Source organism: Saimiri boliviensis, chromosome 2 (assembly GCF_048565385.1).
Source record: "Saimiri boliviensis isolate mSaiBol1 chromosome 2, mSaiBol1.pri, whole genome shotgun sequence".
NCBI classification, from domain to species: domain Eukaryota; kingdom Metazoa; phylum Chordata; class Mammalia; order Primates; family Cebidae; genus Saimiri; species Saimiri boliviensis.
In genome coordinates, this window is record NC_133450.1 from 189,944,902 (window position 1) to 189,970,514 (window position 25,613).

At 36.9% G+C, this 25,613-nt stretch overlaps 1 protein-coding gene across 2 annotated transcripts in view; it reads left to right on the top strand.

Moving 5' to 3' along the window:
• DCAF10 (DDB1 and CUL4 associated factor 10) overlaps positions 1-25,613 on the top strand; it is a 63,170-nt gene that overhangs the window by 17,827 nt on the left and 19,730 nt on the right. For both annotated transcript variants that reach the window (XM_003940059.4, XM_010350794.3), the window contains exons 2-3: positions 1,824-1,937; positions 18,169-18,366. In XM_003940059.4, the coding sequence (XP_003940108.1) occupies positions 1,824-1,937; positions 18,169-18,366 (312 nt within the window). The remainder of the gene's footprint in view (positions 1-1,823; positions 1,938-18,168; positions 18,367-25,613) is intronic.

Consider the following 25,613-nt stretch of genomic DNA (forward strand, 5'->3'; position numbering starts at 1 on the left):
ATGTGTACATAAATTGATACACTGATTCTGAGTATATAAGGATGGTCAAAGATCCAAGATTTACTCAGATACTATGTGGAAAAATGTACATATTACTGTATGAGGTAAATCAATATTGTATCATATAAATTCTACCCAAGTAATCTGTACAGTCAGTGCATTCCAATAAAATTTCAACAAAGTTTTGTTTTAGCAGAACTTGACATGGTATATATAAAATTTACTTGAAGATAAAGCATAATATTAGCCAAGAAAAAGTGTTTGTAAAGCAAATGAAGGGGTCTTGCTTTGCCACATAGCAAATATACTATAAGCCTTCTAGAAATTAAGATAGTGTGGTGTTGCATAGAATACCAATATATAGTCCAAGAACAAAACTTACATGTAGTAAAGATGGCATTACAAACCAATATAAATAAGATCAGCCTTGATACTGGAACGAATTGTATACCAGCAATAAACAAAGCAATATGTATCTTTTAAACAAATATGTATCTTTTAAAAGATACATATCATACCATATAAAAAATATACTGTAATTTGAGCCAAACAAAACAATAACTATCAGTTTTACAGATCCTTTTTATACAATGTTCATTTAAGATTAAAAATATCCCAGACGTTGGCTTTGTGTGGTGCCTCATACCTGTAATCCCAGCACTTTGGGAGGCGGCAGGCAGATCATTTGAGGTTTGAGACTAGCCTGGGCAACATAGTGAAACCCTGTCTCCATTAAACATACAAAAATTAGTCGGGTGTGGTGGTGGGTGCCTGTAATCCCAGTTACTCAGGAGACTGAGTCAGGAGAATCCCTTGAACCCGGGAGGTGGAGGTTGCAATGAACTGAGATTGCACCACTGCTGACAGAGACCCTGGCTATTAAAATTCTATCTTATTTACATTCATCTTAGGTGTATAAAATAGTCAGGATTTCATTTGCTAGAAATGAAATGAATCTGAAAGAGCAGGGCTTACAAAAAACTAATAATTAATCAAAATAAATAAAATTCAACAGATTTCCACAAATCAAAACAAGGTTTGTAAAAGTTTTATGAAAATACAATTTTGCAGTAGGGAAGGACTAAAACAAGAGACAAACCTAAAAAACCACAAAGGAGAAGACTGATAAGTTTGACTATGCTTAATTCTAATATGTTATATGCCAGTTATTTTCCAGTATATTTTGTAGGTTATATGCCAGATATTTTCCAGTATATTTTATAGAGAGTGATGAAGAAATACATAATTTGGTTGTATATGATTTTATCCCCTAAGTTGTCTCATCAATGTACACTTTTTGGCAACCAACTTTTTTATTTGAAAATATGTTTCGGAGTTCTTTCATATTCATCTAAAGCTAACCCTTTCTTTTTAAATTCTATACAGTATTTCAAAGGATTATGTACCATAGATTATATAATCAATCACTCTTGTCTGTCATGTACATTTAAGATACTTTGAATTTCTCCATTTCACAATGAAGCATATCTTTATATGTTTCTTTGTATTTGTGATTAGTTCTCTAAATTAAATTCCCAGAAAAAATTGCTGAGTCAAAACACATATGCCCATTTTAAATTTTGATACTTTAGATGTGCCATCCAAACATATGCTATACCAGATTATACTCCACTATAATGTATGAGAGTACCATCTCCTACTACTATTGCCAACTGTGGTTAGTATCAATCTTTTAAATATTTGCAACTAATATGGGCAAAAAAAGTTATTTACCTATAGCTTGTATGATTATAAATAAGTGAACATCAATAACTAGCGAATGCTAGAAAACTAAACAAGATAAATGTGTCATTTGCTTTCAGGTCAGTGCTGACAGTTGCTTGTGAACAAACTGAAGTTCTGCTTTTTGACCCTATATCTTCAAAGCACATAAAAACACTTTCTGAAGCTCATGAAGACTGTGTAAATAATATCAGGTTAGTATTATAGTGAAAAAGTGAACTTTATCAGTGTGGCCCCAAATGTTCTGTTTTGGAAGTTAGTGAAAATGTGTAATGCCTTATCTAGCAGTGCTAGATGATCTACATTGTGAATTGTGAATCTAATCCCTTATAAAACTAATCCTTTAATTACAAAACTGTTAGCTATTTTGGATTGCAATCTTTCTGAAATACATTTTTAACTTCTATATAACTTTACCTTTTCATATATTAGTGTCATCATTATGAACCTCAGCCATGTATTATGCTAGTCCTATAATGCCTTTGTGCTAACGATTTGTGTAAAATGATGGCAACCCCACTGCTTATCACCTCTCACTCCTACCCCACCACCTCACAAATACAAACTGTTAAGAGAAAAAAGTACATGCACAATTTCTTTGCAGCATCATTGGAAGTTCCTTAATTATCAATAATGTGGGAAGTGAATTATAATTGAGCAGTTTGATGATTAATATTCAGTCATTAAAATGATGGTCATAGAGACTACATAGCAATGTAGGCAAATGCTTGGCATAATATAGGTTAAAATTGTGATAAGAATTATACAAATAGGAGATGATACAGAAGAAAAAGATTAAAAGGAAATATTTTAAAATGCTAACAGTAATTAGAATGGGTGGATTATGAGTAATTTTATATTTTTTCTATGTAATGAGATTATATTACTTTTATAATTATTAGTTTTAATTTTCTATAAAAAGAAATATGGAAATTACTAGTCAAAGTAAATACTGTATTTTGATCTAACTCCTATGCTCCAAACACATAGAACAAAATAAATTAAATAGCACAAAAAATATAGCAGGTTCTGAAACAACATAAACATCTTTGTGGGCCAGAAATGAAACATGGACACAAAGTTTTAAACAGGGTTGAAACGACAGACCAGCTGGCTTTCAGTCTAGCACTGACATCTAGTAGTTTTGCTCCCGTCAGGTAAAAGGATTAAAAAGTGCTTAAGTGTTTCATGCAAGGCAGGAACCACAGCCAGAATCACTACATGAAGCCAGGGGTTTGGTTAAAATATCTGTCTTATTTATGAAAGGCTGAAAAGAGAAAAAAGCTCATCACTACCTGAAGCTATAGATTTTAGCTGATAAAGACACAGCCTCATCAGTAGCTATTGAATGAAGCCACTTGCTGAGTCAGTGACTTAATGTGTATCTATGACATTTCCAATGTCATTATTAAACTGTAGCCCTGAAATGTCATTTTAAGGCCTAGTTGTGGACTGGGGGCCCAGAAGGCTAAGTGGGAGCAACTCTGAAACCATTAAATAGGAGAAGAGAGAAAAAAATTAAAAACTTTTTCTACTCAAAAGAAACCTATAATCCAAATTCTAAATTTATAAAGATATATAATCAGCCACCAGAACATGCATTTCTCTGGATGAATTTAGTTTTATGGAGCAGTTCAACAAAGACTTTATTTTAAAAAATAAATTATTTATTTTTGACTAGGTAATGGATGCCCATAGTACAAAATTCAAAGGTACAAAAAAGGTAAACAGTGAAAAGTAAGTCTATCTCCACCTCGGTCACCTAGCCACCCAGTTTATCTCCCCACAGGCAATCACTGTTACCCATTTCTTGCTATCCTTTCTGAGATAGTTTTTGCGTATACAAACATAAATATATATACCCACATATATATTTATTTATGTATATAAATGGTAGTATTCTATACATACTATTACTTACCTAGCCTCTTTCAACTAATAACATGTTTAGAGATCATTTGATATTAATACTCATGGGATTATGTCATTCTTTTTAACTGCTGCACGGTATTCCAATGATTGAGTGAAATTTTTTTTTTTTTTGAGACTGAGTTTTGCTCTTGTTACCCCGGCTGGAGTGCAATGGCGCAATCTCGGCTCACCGCAACCTCCACCTCCTGGGTTCAGGCAATTCTCCTGCCTCAGCCTCCTGAGTAGCTGGGATTACAGGCACGCGCCACCATGCCCAGCTGATTTTTTGTATTTTTAGTAGAGACGGGGTTTCACCATGTTGACTAGGATGGTCTCGATCTCTTGACCTCGTGATCCACCCGCCTTGGCCTCCCAAAGTGCTGGGATTACAGGCTTGAGCCACCACACCCGGCGAGAAATTTTTAAGCCTTTTTAGGATGCTCAGAGAAGTAAATAAAGGGATACTTTCCAATTAAAGAGAGCTTAAAAACTGAAACAAAAGAGACTGTAAAAGAAAAAGTCAATGTAGTAAAGAACTAGCTAGAACTCTTAGAAATTAAAAATGTCAAGCTGCCCAGAAGTAAATCCAAATACTTACAGCCAACTTATCTTTGACAAAGCAAAGCAAAGCAAAACAAAACAAAACAAAACAAAAAACAAAAACATAAAGTGGGGAAAGGACACCTTTTTCAACAAATGGTGCTGGGATAATTGGCTAGCCACATGTAGGAGAATGAAACTGGATCCTCATCTCTCACTTTATCCAAAAATCAACTCAAGATGGATTAAGGACTTTAACCTAAGTCCTGAAACTATAAAAATTCCAGAAGATAACATTGAAAAAGCCCTTCTAGACCCTGGCTTAGGCAAGGATTTCATGACCAAAAACCCAAAAGCAATTGCAATAAAAACAAAGATAAATAGCTGGGACCTAATTAAACTAAAGAGCTTTGGCACAGCAAAGGAACAGTCAGCAGAAAAGAGACAACTCACAGAGTGGGAGAAAATCTTCACAATCTATAATATCCAGAATCTACAGCAAAATCAAATCAGAAAGAAAAAAGCAATCAATGCCATCAAAAAGTGGGCTAAGGAAATGAACAGACAATTCTCAGAAAAAGAATACTTTATATGGCCAACAAACATACGAAAAAAATGCTCAACATCACTGATGATCAGGTAAATGCAAATCAAAACCACAATGCAATACCACCTTACTTCTGTAAGAATGGCCATAATCAGAGAATCAAAAAACAGTAGATGTTGGTGGGGATGCAGTGATCAGGGAACACTTCTGTACTGCTGGTGGGAATGTAAACTAGTACAGCCACTATGGAACACAGTGTGGAGATTCCTTAAAGAACTAAAAGTAGAACTACCATTTGATCCAGCAATCCCACTACTGGCTATCTACCCAGAGGAAAAGAAGTCATTATTCGAAAAAGATACTTGCACACACATATTATAGCAGCACAATTCACAATAGCAATATCATGGAACCAACCCAAATGCCCATCAATCAACCAGTGGATAAAGAAACTGTGGTATATTTATACACAGTGGACTACTACTCAGCCATAAAAAGTAATGGATAAACAACATCTGCAGTGACCTGGATGAGATTAAACACTGTTATTTTAAGTGAAGTAATTCAGGAATGTAAAACCAAACATCATGTGTTCTCACTGATATGTGGGACCTAGGCTATGAGGACATAAAGGCATAAGAATGATACAATTAGGTTTTGGAGACTAGAGGGGAAGAGTGGGAGGTTGGACAAGGAATAAAAGACAGCAAATATGGTGCAGTGTATACTGCTTGGGTGATGGGTGCACCAGAATCTCACAATTCCCCACTAAATAACTCATGTAACCAAATACCACCTCATACCCCAATAATTTATGGAAAAATAAAATTTTAAAAAAGTCAAGCCTGGCTTGGTGACTAACACCTGCAGTCCCAGTAGCTTGAGAGGCTAAGGCAGGAGGATTACTTGAGCCCAGGAATTAAAAGGCTGCAGTGATCTATGACTGCATCACAGCTCTCAGGCAAGGTGACAGAGCAAGACTCTATCTTTATAAAAAGAAAGAAAAAGAAATTATGTTGTTGGTATATAAAAAACTGAATAGATGGGATAAACTTTACTTTTTATACCACTGATAAATGAATTAATGAGTTTGAATATAGCACTAAAAATTCACACAGAACACAGAAAAAAGGTAAAAATATAAAAAAGTAGTTGAAAGACAGGATTAATTGAGAGATTGCAGTGTATATAAAGAGTTATAGAAAAAGATTGGTAGAAAACTAATTTTTGAAGACAACAATGGCTGAGAATTTTTAGCACTGAAGGGCCTGAGACATCAAATCAAAAGTGAACTTTATAGTGTCAAGCTGCTGAGACCATCTCTGTCATGGAGACCCCAACCTAGATGGCGTTGAAGGAATTAAGAAACAGAAACAGAGTGCAAAAGGTGGAACATCAGGGGTTACAGCATTCCTGGCTGAAAGCCTCGAAAAGAGTTTGACCCACATATTTATTGACAGCAAGCGATAATCATCATTACTGCAGTTTATAGATTAACAAAAAGCATTCTTCACAGGGAACAAAGCATTTCTTACTAGTGGGAAGAAACAGGCTCTGACGCGTTTATCTACTGCAACTGGAACACGTCAGGGTGCGGGTCCCTCATGCTATTGTTTGTGGTTCCGGAACGCCTTAAGCAGTCTTCTGTCCTGGATGGGTCAGGCATTTATTTCCCTTACTCCAGTAAACCAACAACCTCCGGCAATGTGCGTCACTACCATCATGAGTATGTCATAGTGCTATAGATATCTTGTTTATGGCCAGTTTCTTTAAGGCCTGTTTATGACAGGCTTAGGGCCTGTTCCCAGCATCAAGCAGTTATAAAGATAAATTCATATCTAGGCAGGTTGCGGTGAAACTCTAGAATACCAAAAATCAAGAGAAAATCTTAGAAGCCACCAAAGTTAGAAGCCAGATTACCTACAGAAGTACGATAATTCCACAAACAGGTTTCTCATTAGCAACGGTTGTTATCAGGAGAAAATGGAATAATATTAATATCTTCAATATGAAGGCAAAATAATGTTCAATACCATGTTATATCCAGGTAAACTGTTAATTCAGACTGAAGAATTTTAATTAGGTAAAATGTTAACTATTATTAATGGGAGGAAGAAAAGAATTTAGGAGCTTTGGGGGGTACATGTAAAACTATTAAAATTAAAACTCTAGATTAGCACTATCCAATAAAAATATAATGCTAGCCAAATATGTAATTTTTAATTTTATAGTAGTCACATTAAAAAAGAAAAAAGAGATAAAATTAATTTTTAATAACTCATTTAACCTAGTATGTCCAAAATATTATCATTTCAACATGTAATCAATATAAAAATCTTTTTTTTCATGCTAAGTCTTCAAAATCCAGTTTGTATTTTATATTTACAGCACATCTTTTTTCTTTTTTTTTTTGAGACAGAGTCTCACTCTGTCACCCAGGCTGGAGTGCAGTGGCATGATCTCGGCTCACTGCAACCTCCTTCTCCTGGACTGAAGCCATTCTTGTGCCTCAGCCTCCCAAGTAGCTGGGATTACAGGCAAGTGCCACCACATTCAGCTAATTTTTGTGTATTTAGTAGAGACGGGGTTTGATCACATTGGCCAGGCTGGTCTTGACCTCAAGTGATCCGCCTGACCCGGCCTCCCCAAGTGCTGGGATTACAGGTGTCAGGCACTGCACCTGGTCATTAGAACGTATCTTAATTCAGGCATGCCTATCAAGAACTCAGAAGCAAATGTAGCTAATGGCTACATTACCAAATTGGACAGTATGGTTCTAGACTGTAACAACAAATAAATTGTATGCATGGAGGAGTTTTGTTAAGTGGGAAGATGTAATATGTTTAGGCCTTCTTCATGTTCAAGAGGAAGACAAAAATAAGTAATTTAAAACTCTTCTAGAAAATATATAATTAAATATATGTGATGAAAAAAGATGACTAAAATAATGGAAATACAAACCATTATACCAAAGCAGCAGCAGAAGGGCAAAAGAGAATAGCGAAAACTTAATCATTTCAGTAAAAAAATTTAAAAAAATTTTTAAGCAAAAAAAGAGATCATAAATAGAATATAGAAAACAAGAAGTAGAAAGAGTTCCAAATATATGAGTAGTTCAAAGTAAATATAAATAGACTAATCTTCTTTATTAAGAGTCAACAATTTGAATAAAAAGCCAAATTATTTATCTGTTGATCTATCACTCTTTAACAATACCAAAATTAAAACCACTGAGAAATGGGAAAAGAATACTGATAGAAATGATCAATATCAGACAGATCAAAGACAAAAGGCTTTAATAAATATAAAATGAAACAGTACACATTAATAAAAAGAAAAGTCTACTCAGGAGATATAATAATTATGAACCTGAATGCACCTTAAATATAGCCTTAAAATACACAAAGCAAAAACAGAATTATAAAGAATTGGAAGTCTACAATGATAGTGAGATATTTTAATACAGTTCTGTCCAAAATTGGTAAATCAAGCAGCTAAAAATTAGGCAGTAGAAGATTTTAAAAGCAAAAACAGAATTATAAAGAATTAGAAGTCTACAGTGATAGTGAGATATTTTAATACAGTCCTATCCAAAATTGGTAAGTCAAGCAGATAAAAATTAGGCCGTAGAAGATTTTTAAAATATCTTGAACAAATGGCTGTTATTAAAAAGTCAAAAAAAATACAGATACTGGCAAGGTTATAGAGAAAAAGGAACACTTATACACTGTTGGTGACAGTGTAAATTATTCAACCATTGTGGAAAACAGTGTGGTGATTCCTCGAAGACCTAAAAACAACTACCATTCGACCCAGTAGTCCCATTACTGGGTACATACCCAAAGGAATAAAGATACATGCATGCGTATGTTCACTGCAGCACTATTCACAATAGCAAAGGCATGGAATCAACCTAAATGCCTATCAATGGCAGACTGGATAAGGAAAATGTAGTACATATACACCATGGAATACTATGCAACCATAAAGAGAATGAGATCATGTCCTTTGCAGGAACATGGGTAGGGCTGGGGGCCATTATCTTTAGCAAACTAATACAGGAACAGAAAACCAAATACTGCATGTTCTCACTTAGAAGTGGGAGCTATATGATGAGAACCCATGGTGGAGACATAGAGGGGTGCAACAGACACTGGGGCCTTCCAGAGAGTGGAGGGTGGGAGGAGGGAGAGGATCAGGAAAAATAACCAATGAGTACTAGACTTAATACCTGAGTGACTAAATAATCTGTACAACAAACCTCTATTATACAAGTTTAGCTGTATAACAAACCTACACATGTACTTCTGAACTAAACCGTTTAGAAAAGTGGCTGGGCAGGGTGGCTTATGCCTGGAGTCTTAGCACTTTGGGAGGCTGAGGCAGGTGGATCACCTGAAGTCAGGAGTTGGAGACTAGCCTGGCCAACATGGTGAAAGCCTGTCTCTACTGAAAATACCAAAAAACACCCAAAAAACAAAAATTAGCCAGATGTGGTGGCATGTGCCTCTAATCCCAGCTACCCAGGAGGTTAAGGCAGGAGAATCACTGTAGCCGCCACCCAGGAGGTGGCAGCTACAGTGAGCTGAGATTGTGCCACTGCACTCCAGCCTGAGCAACAGAGTGAGACTCTGTCTCAAAAAAAAAAGTTTAAAAAATGGAATCTTTAAAAAAAAAAAAAGGCAATATGGCCGGGTGCGGTGGTTCACGCCTGTAATCCCAGCACTTTGGGAGGCCAAGGCGGGTGGATCACGAGGTCAACATATCAAGACGATCCTGGTCAACGTGGTGAAACCCCGTCTCTACTAAAAATACAAAAAATTAGCTGGGCATGGTGGCGCGTGTCTGTAGTCCCAGCTACTCAGGAGGCTGAGGCAGGAGAATTGCCTGAACCCAGGAGGCGGAGGTTGCGGTGAGCCGAGATGGTGCCATTGCACTCCAGCCTGGGTAACAAGAGCGAAACTCCGACTCAAAAAAAAAAAAAAAGGCAATATGAACATAGTTAATGCATAGCTGAACAAATGAGAAAAGGTATTCACAATGTTAAAAGCTGGCAAGGGATTAATACCCAGAATATACAAGGAGTCCTGCAAATAAAAATAAGGATGGCAACCCCAGTAGAAAATAGGGCAAAGGATATGGACAAACAGTTGATAGAAAGGAAACCCCTACAGCTATTATGTATGTAAGGAGAAGCTCAAAGTTAGTAATCACATAAATGAGGATTAGAATAAAATGCCACTTTACACCTACTGGACTGGCAAAAATTTAAAAGCTGGATAAGCCAAATGTTGGCATGGATGGGTTCTGTGCCATAATGGCTGATGGGATGTGGATGCTACAACCTTTCTGGGAGGATCTGGGGCTACTAATGCTATGACCCAGCAGGAGTATACGGTCCAGAGACATTCCCGTGGGATCCACAAGAGACCACAGGTCTGAGGTTGTTTGGTGTGGTTTAAGTGTGTGGTAGAGCACTGGAGCCAGCTGGGTGCCCACCATCAATGGGAGAATGCACAGGTGAAATGTGGCAGGTGACACCAGGGTGATGTTTGGCAATGGGAACCCAGATTAGATATGCCTGTGCCACATGTATGAGATTTCAGAACCTAGGTTTTTAGAATGAAGAAAAAGCAGAATATGTGATACATTATGATTCATGCAAATAAAACATACACCCAAATAAGACCAAAATACCTATTTCATAAGAACACCAACATAGAAGCACAGAAGCAATGTATCACTACATTGCGATCAGAACAAAATCGTTGCATAAATGGGTAGGGGAGGAAATGGAAGTTGCCGGGGGGGATAAATGGAAACAAATGCTTAGACAACAAAGTGACCTGGAAACCTTTCACAGATTGGTGATGAAAATATGCTACAGTCCGGGTGTGGTGGCTCACGCCTGTAATCCAAGCACTTTGGAGGCCAAGGCGGGCGGATCACCTGAGGTCGGGAGTTCAAGACCAGCCTGACCAACATGGTGAAACCCCGTCTTTAAAAAAGAAAAGAAAAGAAAAGAAAAGAAAATATGCTACAATAGGATAAAAGTATGATTAACCCCACCTTCTGCATCTGAGGTCTCAAAAACAAGCAAGCAAACAAGCAGGTAGAAAACAAAAAAAGAAAAGATGTAAAACAGAGTTACCAAAATGGTGGTAGATTTAATGTATTTACATTAAACAAATACATGTTTTTAACAACAAAAAATATCCTGAACAGTGTTTCTAATTAAAAACAAATGCTGGATAAAGTGTAATATATATATATTTTTTTTCTTTTCTTCTTTTTTTCTTTTCCCTGAGACGGAGTTTAGCTCTTGTTGCCCGGGCTGGAGTACAATGGCATGATCTTGGCTCACCACAACCTCCACCTCTGGGTTCAAGTGATTCTCCTGCCTCAACCTTCCTGAGTAGCTTGGATTACAGGCATGCACTACCATGCCCGGCCAAGTTTGTATTTTTAGTAGAGACTGAGTTTCTCCATGTTGGTCAGGCTGGTCTCGAACTCCAGACCTCAGGTGATCCGCCTGCCTCAGCCTCCCAAAGTGCTGGGATTACAGGTATGAGCCACCACGCCCGGCCTATATTTTTCTAATGTGTAGTTGAGCTCATAAGAAAGAAATGAATCCATGGGCCAAAAATGAAATGGAATCAGGAATGCAAAGTAAACAGGTGTTCAGTTGGCTTTTACCCTGAAGGCTTCTGCCAAGTACCAATGACCTTGAGCTTCTGTTTTGACAAGTATGAGAAGTAAAGGGAGCAGGAAAGTTAATTCTAGAACCAGTTTAAGGTGAGGAGTTTAGTACAAAGTGACTCTGCATAGGCTGTGAACCCAAAAGTGCTTACTTTCAGCAAAAAGGTGATCTACAGATAAACCATCTTGTTCATCTAGGCTGTGGCATTGGGGAGAGGAGTGGCTGAATATCTGATTTTATTTTTATTTTAGAGAGAGACTCTCTCTCTCTGCCTATTTTGCTAAAGCGTTATCTTATATAACCTATATACTAATCCTTTTAGAGAGAGAGACTCTCTCTCTAAAATAAATTATTTTAAATAAAAATGAAATAAAATTTTATTTTAGAGGTAGAGTCCCGCTCTGTTGCCCAAGCCTGGAGTTCAGTGGCATGATCAGAGCTCACTGCATAGCTCAAGGGATTTTCCCATTTCAACCTCCCGAGTAGCTGTGGCTATAGGTGTGTGCCACTACCTTGGTTATTTTTAAAAACTTTTTTTTACAGACAGGGTCTTGCTATGTTGCCCAGGCTTCTCTCACACTGCTGACCTCAAGCAATCCTCCCACCTTGGCCTTCCTAAGTGCTGGAATTACAGGCATGAGCCACTGTGCCTGGCCCTCTTCTGTGAATATCTAACCACAGTCCAGCACTCATGTATGTATGGGACCTAAATTCACATTACCATATGGTTCAAAATCTCCAGCCAACAATTTTCAATTGGATCCAGGTTGGAAGCACTGTCATGTACCTGTAAAAACAAATGTAAGTCTGCCAAGCACAGTGGCACACACCTGTAGTCCTAGCTTCTTGGGAGGCCAAGGCTGAGCCCAGGAGTTCATGGCCAGCCTGAGCAAGAGAGCAAGACCCCCGTCTCAGAGAAAAGAAAAAAAAAAAAAGGAAAACAAACAAACAAATGCAGATCTTCTCTGGAGGCAAAAAGTCAGTATCATAAAGTTGATTCTTCCCAAATTATTATATAAATTCAGTGTTGTTTTAGTTAAAATGCCAACAGAGTTTTTCATAAAACTTGATTTTAAAACTTACACAGAACAGTAAGAACCAGGCATGGTGGTGCCTGCCTATAGCATGTAGTCTTAAAACTAGAGTAGATCAAGTGACAGTGGAATATCCCAGAAACAGACCTATGTATCTATAAAAATGTTGTATGTGATAGCAGGGGCATTATGAGTCAGTGGGGGATAGAAATGGAAGATAAGTTTGGCTACATGTATAAAAAAATAGAATAAAATTAGATCTCTACTTCACACCATAAGTGAAAATAACTTCCAGTTAGATTAAAGATCTAATTATAAAAGCAAACCTTTAAAATTTTAGGAGAAGGTATATAATACAGTTGTGTTCTAAGTATAAGAAAGGAGTTTTTTTTTTTTTTTTTTTTTTTTTTTTGAGGGGGGAATTACAGCTATTAGCCACCATGCCCAGCCTGCATTAATTATTTTAAAAATTAATCTTCAATTTCACCATATATTGCTAAACTGCTCTTCAAAAAAATATTACAAATTTATACTTCATCAGTAATATCTGAGTGTGTATTTCTCAACATTTCAAGAGAAATACCAAGCATTTTTCTGCCAATACTTGGTATTTATTATTTTTATTTGCACTTCCATACTGAATAATAAGCTTGAAAATCTTTCTGTAGCTCATTGTAGTGTATCTTACATGATTCTCTGCCTATTTTGCTAAAGCGTTATCTTATATAACCTATATACTAATCCTCTTCTGGTTATGTACATTGAAAGTATCTTTACATCTTCTCCTACCAACTATAGCCTATCTTCTCACATTGTTATAATGTCTTTGATTACAATGAAGTTTAAAATTTGTATGCAGTTGAATTGATCAATCCTTAATGATTTATGCTTTTTGTATCTTAAAAAATTCTTTCTTGGCTGGGTGCAGTGGCTCATGCCTGTAATCCTAGCACTTTGGGAAGCCAAGGCAGACAGATCACCTGAGGCTGGGAGTTTGAGACCAGCCTGACCAACATGGAGGAAGCCTGTCTCGACTTAAAATACAAAATTAGCCAGGTGTGGTGGCACATGCCCATAATCCCAGCTACTCGGAGGCTGAGGCAGGAGAATTGCTTGAACCTGGGAGTGGGAGGTTACAGTCAGCTGAGATTGTACCATTGCACTCCAACCTGGGCAACAAGAGTGAAACTGTCCCCCTCAAAAAAAACCCTTTGGGGTTTTAAATCTATCTGTGTATTAAGTATTTTCTGTAGACTGAATAAAATATCTTTATTATTATTATTATTATTATTTTTTTTTTTTTTTGAGACGGAGTTTCGCTCTTGTTACCCAGGCTGGAGTGCAATGGCGCGATCTCGGCTCACCGCAACCTCCGCCTCCTGGGCTCAGGCAATTCTCCTGCCTCAGCCTCCTGAGTAGCTGGGATTACAGGCACGCGCCACCACGCCCAGCTAATTTTTTTGTATTTTTAGTAGAGACGGGGCTTCACCATGTTGACCAGGATGGTCTCGATCTCTCGACCTCGTGATCCACCCGCCTCGGCCTCCCAAAGTGCTGGGATTACAGGCTTGAGCCACCGAATATCTTTATTATTTAAAAAAATTTTTTCAAATATATGAATATGCTGGCCAGGTGCTGTGGCTCACACCTGTAATCCTAGCACTTTGGGAGGCCAAGGTGGGTGGATCACCTGAGGTCAGGAGTTCAAGACCAGCCTGGCCATCATGGTGAAACCCCATCTTTAAAAAAAAAATATATATATATATATATATATATAAAATATATGAATATGCTCAATTTTTAAAAAAAGGTTGACTAGGCTAGGCATGGTGGCTCATGACCATAATCCCAGCACTTTGGGAGGCTGAGGTGGGTGGATTACCTGAGGTCAGGAGGTCAAGACCAGCCTAGTCAACATGGTAAAACCCCATCTTTACTAAAATACACACACACACAAAATTATCTGGGCATGGTGTCAGGCACCTGTAATTCTAGCTACTTGGGAGGCTAAGGCAGGAGAATCCCTTGAACAACCTGGGAAGCAGAGCTTGCAGTGAGCCAAGATCATGCCATTGCACTTCAGCCTGGGCAACAAGAGCAACAACTCTGTCTCAAAAAAAAAAAAAAGTTTTACTAACTTTACAGTAGCCTTTTAGAAAATATTTTTTGTATATATTTTTCACAATTATGTAATTTGTTTTTTTTTTGAGACAGGGTTTCACTCCTGTCGCCCAGGCTGGAGTGCAATGGCACTATCTCAACTCATTGCAACATCTGCCTCCCTGGCTCAAACAATTATCTTGCCTTGGCCTCCTGAGTAGCTGGGACTACAGGTGCGTGACACCACACTTGACTAATTTTTGTATTTTTTATAGAGACAAGGTCTCAGCATGTTGCCCAGGCTGGTCTAAAACTCCTGAATTCAAATGATCGGCTGTCCTCAGCCTCTCAAAGTGCTGGATTACAGACAAGGGCCACAGTGCCCAGTCTCAGTCACAAAATTTCTGACAAATATGGAAGTCATTGAACTAGTTTTACTTTAAAAAGCATCATCAGGGCCGAGCGTGGTGGCTCACAATAATCCCAGCACTTTGGGAGGCTGAGGCGGGCAGCTCATTTGAGGCCAGGAGTTCAAGACCAGCCTGGCCAAAATGGTGAAACCCTGTCTCTACTAAAAATACAAAAATTAGCTGGGTGTGGTGGCAGGCACCTGTAATCCCAGCTACTCTGGAGGCTGAAGCATGAGACTCACTTGAATCCAGGAAACGGAGTTTGGAATGAGCCAAGATCCTGCCACTGCACTCCAGCCTCGGGGATAGAGCAAGACTCGTCTCAAAAAATAAATAAATAAAAAATTAAAAGAATTAGGTTTAAAACCTATAAATTAAGCTAAACATCAAGAAAGTGATTATTTTTGTGATGGATTTTTTTTTTCATTAAAAGTATTTTCAGTAGAAATGTTTTTTGTTATTGTTCTTTTTAAAATAAGAGATGGGGTTTTGTCATGTTGCCCAGGTTGATCTTGAATTCCTGAGCTCAAGTGATCCGCCCATCTCGGCCTCCCAAAGTGTTGGGATTATAGGCATGAGCTGCCACCACACCTGGCCAGGAAATGTATTTTTATAATTAAAAAATAGTTACTGGAAATCACCATAGAATAAATATGTAAGGTATTCCCTACTCATCTCTACTTTCCCACACACAGCACTCCTAACTGCTGCTTCTCAAGGGACACCATCCCCGTACATGCCACCTTTGCTTACTCTTTGACCACTTAGGGAGCTCCTGCTCATCTTTTAGTCAATTCAAATGATACCATCATGAAGTCTTTCCCAGCCATCCTCCACACAATTATTTTGTGTAATTATGTAGTTACAATGTCTTTTCTGCTGGGCAGTGAACTCCTCTTTCATTTATTTTATATATTATTTTATAATTATTTGTTGAATGCATATGTGTCTGGCATCATGTGTATTATATACTGCAGATCTAACCATGAGCCTAGGCAGACAGGTTCTTTCTGCCTTCAAGGAGTTTATAGCCTTGTAAAGTTGTTCCTTACAGTATAATATTGAGTATTACAATAGAAGCTCCCAGAATGCTTTGGGAACTCAGAGAACTGATAGGTCTACCAGGCTGGTTAAACAGGGAAGGATTCCTGGAGGGGATAACAGCTGAATACCGTTATACACCACGTAACAACGTTTAAGTGAGTGACGCCATATACAACAGTGGTTCCAGAATATTATAATGTTTCAGTGAGTGATGCCATATACAACAGAAGATTATAATGGAGCTGAAAAGTTCCTATTGCTTAATACTTACTGTGTTATACTTTTTATTGTTATTTTAGAATGTAATCCTTTTTTAAGGAAAAAAAAAAAAGTAAACTGTAAAACAGCCTCAGGTAGGTTCTTCAGGAGGTATTCCAGAAGTTATTGTTATCAGGAGATGACAGCTTTGTGTGTGTTATTGCCTCTGGAGACCTTCCAGTGAGGCAAGATGTGGAGGTGAAAGACAGTGATATTGATGATTTTGACCCTGTGTAGGACTAGGCTAATGTGTGTCTTTGTTTATAACAAAAAAGTTTAAAAAGTAAACATTTTAACATAAAAAAGTTTATAAAATAAGGATATAAAGAAAAAAATTTCTGTACAGTTGTATAATGTGTTAGTGTTTAAGCTGTTATTACAAAAGAATGAAGTTTAAAAAATTAAAAATTCATGAAGTAAAAAAGCTATAGTAATCTAATGTTAATTTATTACTGAAGAAAAAAATTTTAAATTAATTTAGTGTAGCCTAAGGGTACAGTGTTTATAATGTCTACAATAACAGACAGTAATGCCCTAGGCCTTCACACTGACTCAATCCTCACTCACTGACTTACTCAGAGCAACTCTCACTCCTGCAAGCTCCATTCAAGGTAAGTGCCTTTTACAGGTGTAACATTTTAAATATTTTATACAGTACTTTCACTATATTTTTTCTATCTTTTGATATATAAATACTTACAATTGTGTTACAGTTGTCTACAGTATTTAGTACAATAACATGCTATGCACATTTATAGCCTATGAATGATAGGCTATATACCATACTACTCAGTGTGTAGTAGGCTGTATCATCTAGGTTTGTGTAAGTACACTCTATGATGTTCACACAACAACAAAATCACCTAATGACACATTTCTCAGAATGTATTCCATCATTAAGCCACACATGACTGTATTAAAAAGAAAGCAAGAATTAGCCAGATCAGTGGACAGAAGGAAGGTTGTTTCAGGTAACAGAAAGAACCTGTGTAAAGGCCTGGCATTTGAAAACCATGATCAATTTCAGGAAGGTCATTATGGTATATGTGGATATTGAGGTTGATTTCTGACAATTATATGTAAATTTATCTTGGAAGAAGTGCCAGAATTCATTTCTTCTGTAAGAGATTAGGATAACAGCATGCATTAAAGAAAGCACTCTAATGTTAAACGAAAATTCAGTATGAATTGTTTATTTTTTAAGTATTTGTATTAAATATATTGTCACTAAGGATTGAGAAGTTAGTGTAAAATAATAAAAAGTCTGAATTATAGAGTATTTTAAGTCTATTTCTTAATCTTGATTGGTCCTAAAAAAATGTTGCTAAGAGATTATTTGGGAAATAACCTTGAGTTAAAAGATTTAAAATAATGGCAATTCTTTTAGCAATTTTTGTATGTAAATGTGTTCTAAATAGAAAAAGATGTTCCTTGTAGCACAGCAAATTTTTCTCATGATTTTGATAATGTGTATTTTGTCCCTGTCAACAATCAAGGCTTCAAAACTTCCTCTATCTCCTATTAAATTCTCTCTCATCATTTTTGTTTCCTATACCGATTCTCAAGTTCTTTTTTTCCCTTCTATCACTGTTTTCCAATGTGTTCCAAACACTTACCCCTATTTCAATTCCAAATAAAAATCGGTAATTTAAAGCAAATGGATCCAATTGCAATGTGACTGTCATTAAAGCATAGTATCCTGGCTCTGTGATTATGTGAAGTATACTTCTTATAGTATATCAGGGTCACTGGGTTTATATAGTGAGTATGTAGTCCTTTTTCTTTATTTCTTCACTAGGTAATATAGTGACTGTTTCTTAAATCAAGTTTCCTTTAAAAAGAGATTAAATGAACCAGGGTTTTGTTTTTCTGCTTTTCTAGATTTCTTGATAACCGGCTGTTTGCTACCTGCTCTGATGACACTACAATAGCACTATGGGATCTGAGAAAATTGAACACCAAAGTATGCACTTTACATGGTCACACTAGCTGGGTGAAGAACATCGAATATGATACTAATACAAGACTCTTAGTAACATCAGGATTTGATGGAAATGTCATTATTTGGGACACTAACAGGTTTGTGAATAGGAGATCATGTTAGGATTATGAACGAAAACGTTTTTTAAAGATGGTGAACAAATTCAGTGTTCTGTCCTAGCCTCAAGAAAGAAACTGGCTTTAGGAAAAACAATCAAAAAGTGATGATATCTTTTGTTACTTGTACCTAGTCATACATTGTAACTAAAAATTGTGGAAAAAATTATTTAGGAAGGAGTCCAACTAGTAATGATGAAAACTGGCTTATAAAGTTTCCTGAATTTAAGGAAAAAATATTTTTGTTATTTCTCCTGTGAAACTAAACTCTTTCTCATTTTTTGTTCCTCCAATTCTACATACATTTATTTTGTAATATTTGTTCTTTGTTTTCATGCATTGAAAGAGTAGATTTCATTTGGAGTGGTACTGATCTTAAAGGGAATGTTTGGAAATAAAGCCTGGGGCAGTGTTGGTTGTCACTATGGGAGAAGAGAGATAACTACTAGCATTTAGTCAGCAAGGACCAGAGTTCCTAAACATCCTGCAGTACACAGGTCAGTGTGCACAGTGGACTAATTGTCCCACCTAAAATGCCAGTTATGCCTGTTGTGAAACATTCCAGTAAAATGTCTCCTTATAAAGAAACTGACATTCAAAGAGTTGAGGTTTGAAAAATAATTAAAATATGCCTGCTTTGCTAGCCATGGTGAAATGATAATGTAGTAAACATACCATGATCATTCATGCCCCCCTGATTTTTTATTTTTTGTTGAGAGGGGGTCTCGCTATGCTGCCCAGGCTGGTCTTAAACTCCTGGGCTCAAGTGATCCTCCTGCCTCAGCCTCCCAAAGTACAGGGATTACGGGCATGAGCCATTGTGTGTGGCCATTATTTCTAAAATATTCTTTTTAAAAGTCATATGTAAAAAGAGAGGGGCTATTCTTAGAGATTTCTAGCTATCCATACTCTTTGAGTAGAAGACAAAACTGTTGGTCGTCTTTAGACAAAGACAAGCATACCTACTAAATGAATTTGTCTACTGCAATTTAGAAATAAAATTTGAATAGAAATATAAATGATAACTTCCAAATTAGTAGAGGGTAAAAAACTAATAAAACATGATTAATCAAGCAGAGAAGGGAAGGAAAAAAAGAGAATTATTCAAAAGAACAGGTAAATTGGGAAGCACAAAACTAGTCATATACTGCAACTAAAAATGTTGGAGAAAATTATGTAAGAATGAGAGCAAGGCATATAGTTAATGATGAAAACTGGCTTATAAATTGAGTTTCCTGAACTTCAGGAAAAAATTTTTTTTGTTTTTTCACAAAGCATAAAACTGTTAGGCAGATGACCTAAGCTTCAATCCAATATTAATAATTGTGATAAACATATATGGACTAAACTGTCCAGTTAAAAATAGTGTTAAAGTCTGTCAGAACTATATTTTCTTTGTGAGGGACACAGTTAAAACATACAAACCTGGGAAAGTTGAAAGTAAAAGGATGAGAAAAAAACAATTATTCATCAAAGACAAAATAGTTGTAGCTACATTAATAGCAGATAAAATAAACTTTAAGGCAAAAATCATTATTATTGATAAAAAGGTTCTCTAACAAAAGATTCATTTCATAAAATATAAAAGAATTATCAGCTTATATGCACCTAAAAGCATAGTATAAAACTATAAAAAGCAAAAGTATCTAGCTAATATAAATGCTAAGAAAAAGAAAAAGAAAAAGTAGACAGAATTACAAGAAAGAAGTGAGAAATCCCCATCTCAGTGGAAAATATTAACAGCATTCTCTCATTTACTAATAGATAAGATAGTCAAAAATGTGCCAGGCATAGTGGCTCATGCCTGTAATTCCAGCACTTTGGGAGGCTGAGGTGGGCAGATCACTTGAGGTCAGGAGACCAGCCTGACCAACATGGTGAAAACTCCATCTCTACTAAAAATACGAAAATTAGGCCAGGTGTGACGGCTCATGCCTGTAATCCCAGTACTTTGGGAGGCTGAGGTGGGTGGATCACCTGAGGTCAAGAGTTTGAGACCAGCCTGGCCAGCATGACAAAACCCCATCTCTACTAAAAATATAAAAATTAGCCAGGCATGGTGGCTGGTGCCTGTAATTCCAGCTACTTGGGAGGCTGAGGCAGTAGATTCACTTGAACCCAGGAGATAGAGTTGCAGTGAGCCGAGATTGCACCTTTGCACTCCAGCCTGGGCCATGGAGTGAGTCTTCATCTCAAAACAACAACAACAACAACAAAACAAATAAAACCCAAAAATTAGCAGGGCCTAGTGGTGTGTACCTGTAATCCCAGCTACTTGGGAGGCTGAGGCAGGAGAATCGCTTGAACCCAGGAGGTGGAGGTTGCAGTGAGCCACGATCTTGGAACTGCACTCTAGCCTGGGTGACACGGTGAGATTTTGTCTAAAAAAAAAAAAAAGGGACAAAAATGGATAAGGGTGTGGAGGATTTTAATTTTATTAATAAGTTTGATATATTACACATATTTAGAATTCTGCTCCCAAAAACTAGTAAAAACATCCTCTGAAGTGAACTTAGAACAGGTATAAAAATTGAGCATGTACTGAACTACAAAGTAGGTTTCAGCTGGTATTGAAGAACTATTATCACACAAACCATTTTCCCTGATCTTAGTACCATTTTAGTTAAGAATTAAAAATTCTTATGTTTAGGGACTTAGTCTCACTTTTAAATAATTTATGGATCAAAGAAGAAATCATACTGAATACAGGTTGAAAATTGAGGAACTAAGCATCTTACTCAAAAAACTGGAAAAAACTAAAAGGATAAACCCAATGAAAGTAGATGTATGGAAATGATGTTTAAAAGCACAAAATTGATGATGTTAAAAATGAAAATATAATAGAGGTTTTTTAAAAGCCTGCTCTTTGGGCCAGGTGTGGTGGCTCACACCTGTAATCCCAGCACTTTGGGAGGCTGAGGCGGGTGGATCACTAGGTCAAGAGATTGAGACCATCCTGGTCAACATGGTGAAACCCCGTCTCTGCTAAAAATACAAAAAATCAGCTGGGCATGGTGGTGTGTGCCTGTAATCCCAGCTACTCAGGAGACTGAGGCAGGAGAATTGCCTGAACCCGGGAGGCAGAGGTTGTAGTGAGCCGAGATCGTGCCATTGCACTCCAGCCTGGGTAACAAGAGCGAAACTCCATCTCAAAAAAAAAAAAAAAAAAAAGCCTGCTCTTTGAAAAAAGCTAATTGAATAGGCAATTCTCTGGCAAATTTCATCTAGAAATAAAAAACACAAATAACTAATACCAGCAATAAAAAAGGAGACAACAATATAGAATAAAGTGATAGATAAGCTTTATGCCAATATACTTGAAAACTTTGATGAAATAGGCAGTTTACTAAAAAAATACACCTTAGCAAAAGTGGCCAAGGAAGAAATAGAAAACCTGAAATAGATGTATTACCAGGACTAATATTTAGCCACTATATACTGGTTTAGCTGAAATACTATTAAAAGATTGAACTTCTTTCATACTAATTGGTATAAAGGCACTGCCCTGAGTTACCCTCTGACACCCAGTGACTACCCAGGCCCCTCTTCTAGGGATACCTCCCTCAAAACCTTCCCATGATTCAGTAGCAAAAGTCCCCCTTAGACAATATGGCCATTCTAGCACCCTGTTCAAGCACAGCCATCTGCATCTATTCTGACTGGCAAGTGTTCATGCAATGCTTGTTATTTAAATATTCTGAATATCACCTCTGCCATACCCATTAAAGAAATGGAAAAAATATATTAAAACCTACCTACAGTACTAACAAAAGAGCAGGTCTGTCAGTTTTACAGGTGACTTCTACCAAATACTGCAAATAAGAGAACATTCTAACTTTATTAAACTGATCAGATTCTTGAAAAAGGGAATTCTCCTTGCATCATCTATAAGAGATCGGGACCATCCTGGTCAACATGGTGAAACCCCATCTCTACTAAAAAAAATACAAAAATTAGCTGGGCATGGTGCCATGAGCCTGTAGTCTCAGCTACTTGGGAGGCTGAGGCAGGAGAATTGCTTGAATCTGGGAGGTGGAGGTTGCAGTGAGCAAAGATTGTGCCACTGCACTCCAGCCTGGCCCCTGGTGACAGAGCAAGACTCTGTCTCAAAAAAAAAAAAAAAGAAAGAAAGAAAGGCCAATCTGTAATATGAATCTAAATATAAATATTCTAAATGCAAGGAAATTGAACCCTACAATATAGTAAATATGACCAAATTGGGCTTACTCAAGGAATGAAAAGATAGTTTATCAATAGAAATTATATTAATATAATTATCTACATTAACAGATAAAGTGGATAAACCTGTATGATTGTTTCAAATGAGGAATAAGATTCAACATTTAATCATAATTAAAAACAAAAGAAAGGAGACATCATAACCAACCTTACAGAAATCATACGGATTAATAAAGAATACTATGAGCAACTTTATGGCAACAAATTAGGCAACGTAGATGAACAGATAAGATACCTAGGGAGTCATAAATTACTGAAACTGACTTAAGATAAATAGAAAATCTGTAGATTTATAGACCTACAGCAAGTAAAGAAATTGAATTGGTAAATTTTTTTTTTTTCAGATGGAGTCAGTCACTGCAACCTCTGGCTTCTGGGTTCAAGTGATCCTTCCGCCTCAGCCTACTAAGTAGCTGGGTTTACAGGTGCCCTCCACCACCCCTGGCTAATTTTTGTATTTTTAGTAGAGACAGGGTTTTACCATGTTGGTCAGGCTGGTCTGAAACTCCTGACCTCAGGTGATCTGCCCACCTCTGCCTCCCAAAGTTGCTGGGATTACAGGTGTGAGCCACCATGCCTGGCCTGAATTGGTAATTTAAAAATACTCCCACATGAAAAGCCCAGAATCAAATGGCTTCACTGAATAATTCTACCAAATATTTACATAGTAAATAATAATAATCCTTCATAAACTTCCAGAATATAGAGGAGACAGGATGTTTTCCAACTCAGTCTTTGAGTCTAGTATTATCCTGATACCAAACCAGACAGACACTGTAAGAATAGAAACTACACAGCCAGGTGTGTTGACTCAAGTCTGTAATCCTAGCACTTTGGGAGGTGGAGGCAGGTGGTTCACTTGAGGTCAGGAGTTTGAGACCAGCCTGGCCAACATGGTGAAACCCCATCTCTACTAAAAATACAAAAATTAGCCAGGTGTGGTGGGTGGCACATGCCTGTAATCTCAGCTACTTGGGAGGCTGAGGCAGGAGAATCATGTGAACCCGGGAGGTTGCAGTGAGCTGAGATCAAACCATTGCACTCCAGCCTGGGGGACAAGAGCAAAATTGTCTTTAAAAAAAAAAATAATAATAATAATACGAAAAAACGGATGGAAAAATCCTCAACAAAATATTAGCAAAGCTAACAATATATGTAAAACATTTTTTGTCGTCACCAAATGGAATTTATCCTAGGAATACAAGATTGCTCTAACTACCAAAATCAGTTAATATAATACATCATACTAATAAAGGTCAAAACCCATATGATCAAGACAAAAAGCACTTGACAAAAATCTCTTTGTGATAAAACCAGGCATAAAAGAGAATGTATTCAACAGCTAAGAATCTTGCTTAACATTGAAAGACTGAATGCATTCCCCCTAAGATTGGAAGCAAGGCTCTCACCACTTTTATTTGATATTATACTGGAGGTACAACATTGCACTGGAGGTGCAGTCAGGTAAGAAAAAGAAAGAAAAGACATTCAGATTGGAAAGGAAGAAGTAAAACTGTCTTCATATGCAGGAGATATGTTTCTGTATATAGAAAATAGTAAGGAACTACCAAGAAATCCACTAGACCTAAGAAACAAGTTTAGTAAATTGAAAAGATATACAAGATTAATATAAACAATCAATTGTATTTCTACTTATAAGCAATGAACAATCCAAAAATGAATGAAGAAAACAATTTCATTCACAGTAGCATCAAAAAGGGTAAAATACATAGGAATAAATTTAACAAAATAAGTATGAGATTTGTACACTGAAAACTATAAAACATTGCCAAAGGGAATATAATTGTAATGTAAATAAATGGAGAGGTAGTCCATGTTCATGGAATAGAAGACTCCATATTATTAATCCATAACAAGTATTGGCAAGGGTTTGGAGAAACTGGCACCATCATTGCTGAAACCCACATTGCTGATGGGAATGTAAAATCAAATAGTCACTTTAGAAAACAATTTGGCAGTTTCATAAAATGTTAAACATGGAGTTACCGTAAGACCCACCAATCACACTCCTAGCTATCTACTCAAGAAAAAATGAATGTATATGGCCACACCAAGACTTGTACATGAATGTTTATAGTAGCACTCATAATAAGCAAAAAATGGAAGCAATCCAAATATCCAGCAAGTGGTAAATAAACAAAATGTGTTATATTTATGCAACAAAATAATATTTGGCAGTGAAAACGAACAAAGACTTGATACATGCTACAACATGAATGAACCTCAAAAAATTATGCTGGGTGAAAAAAGCCAACTTGGAAAAGACTACTTACTGTATGAGTCTATTTATATGAAATATTCAGAATATATCTATAGAGACAGAAAGTTGATTAGTAGTTGCCTGGAGCTGAGACTGGGAACAGAGAATGGGTAGGAGGAATCTTTTAAGGTGATGAAGTGATCTAAAACTGGATTGTGTCAATGATTGCACAACTCTGTAAATTTAATCAAAAATTACTTTACACCTAAAATGAGTGACTTTTTATGGCATGTAAATTATGCCTCAATTAAATTCATGAATCATTAACTAGAGACAGAAGGAAATGTAGGAAATGTATCAAAAGTATACACTAAAAAAATTAACAGCACTTTTTTTTCTTTTTTTCTTTTTTTTTGAGACAGAGTCTTGCTCTGTCGCCTAGGCTGGAGTGCAGTGTTGCGATCTTGGCTCACTGCAACCTCTGCCTCCCAGGTTGAAGTGATTCTTCTGCCGAAGCCTCCCCAGCAGCTGGTATTACAGGCATGGGCCACCATGCCTGGCTAATTTTTTGTATTTTTAGTAGAGATGGGATTTCACCGTGTTAGCCAGGATGGTCTCGATCTCCTGACACTGGTGATCCACCCACCTTGGCCTCCCAAAGTGCTGGGATTACAGGCATGAACCACCATGCCCGGCTTACAGCACATTGTTAAATGGTGAACCTTAAGAAGTTTTCTCCATAATATCTGGAAGGAGAACTTGCTCACTG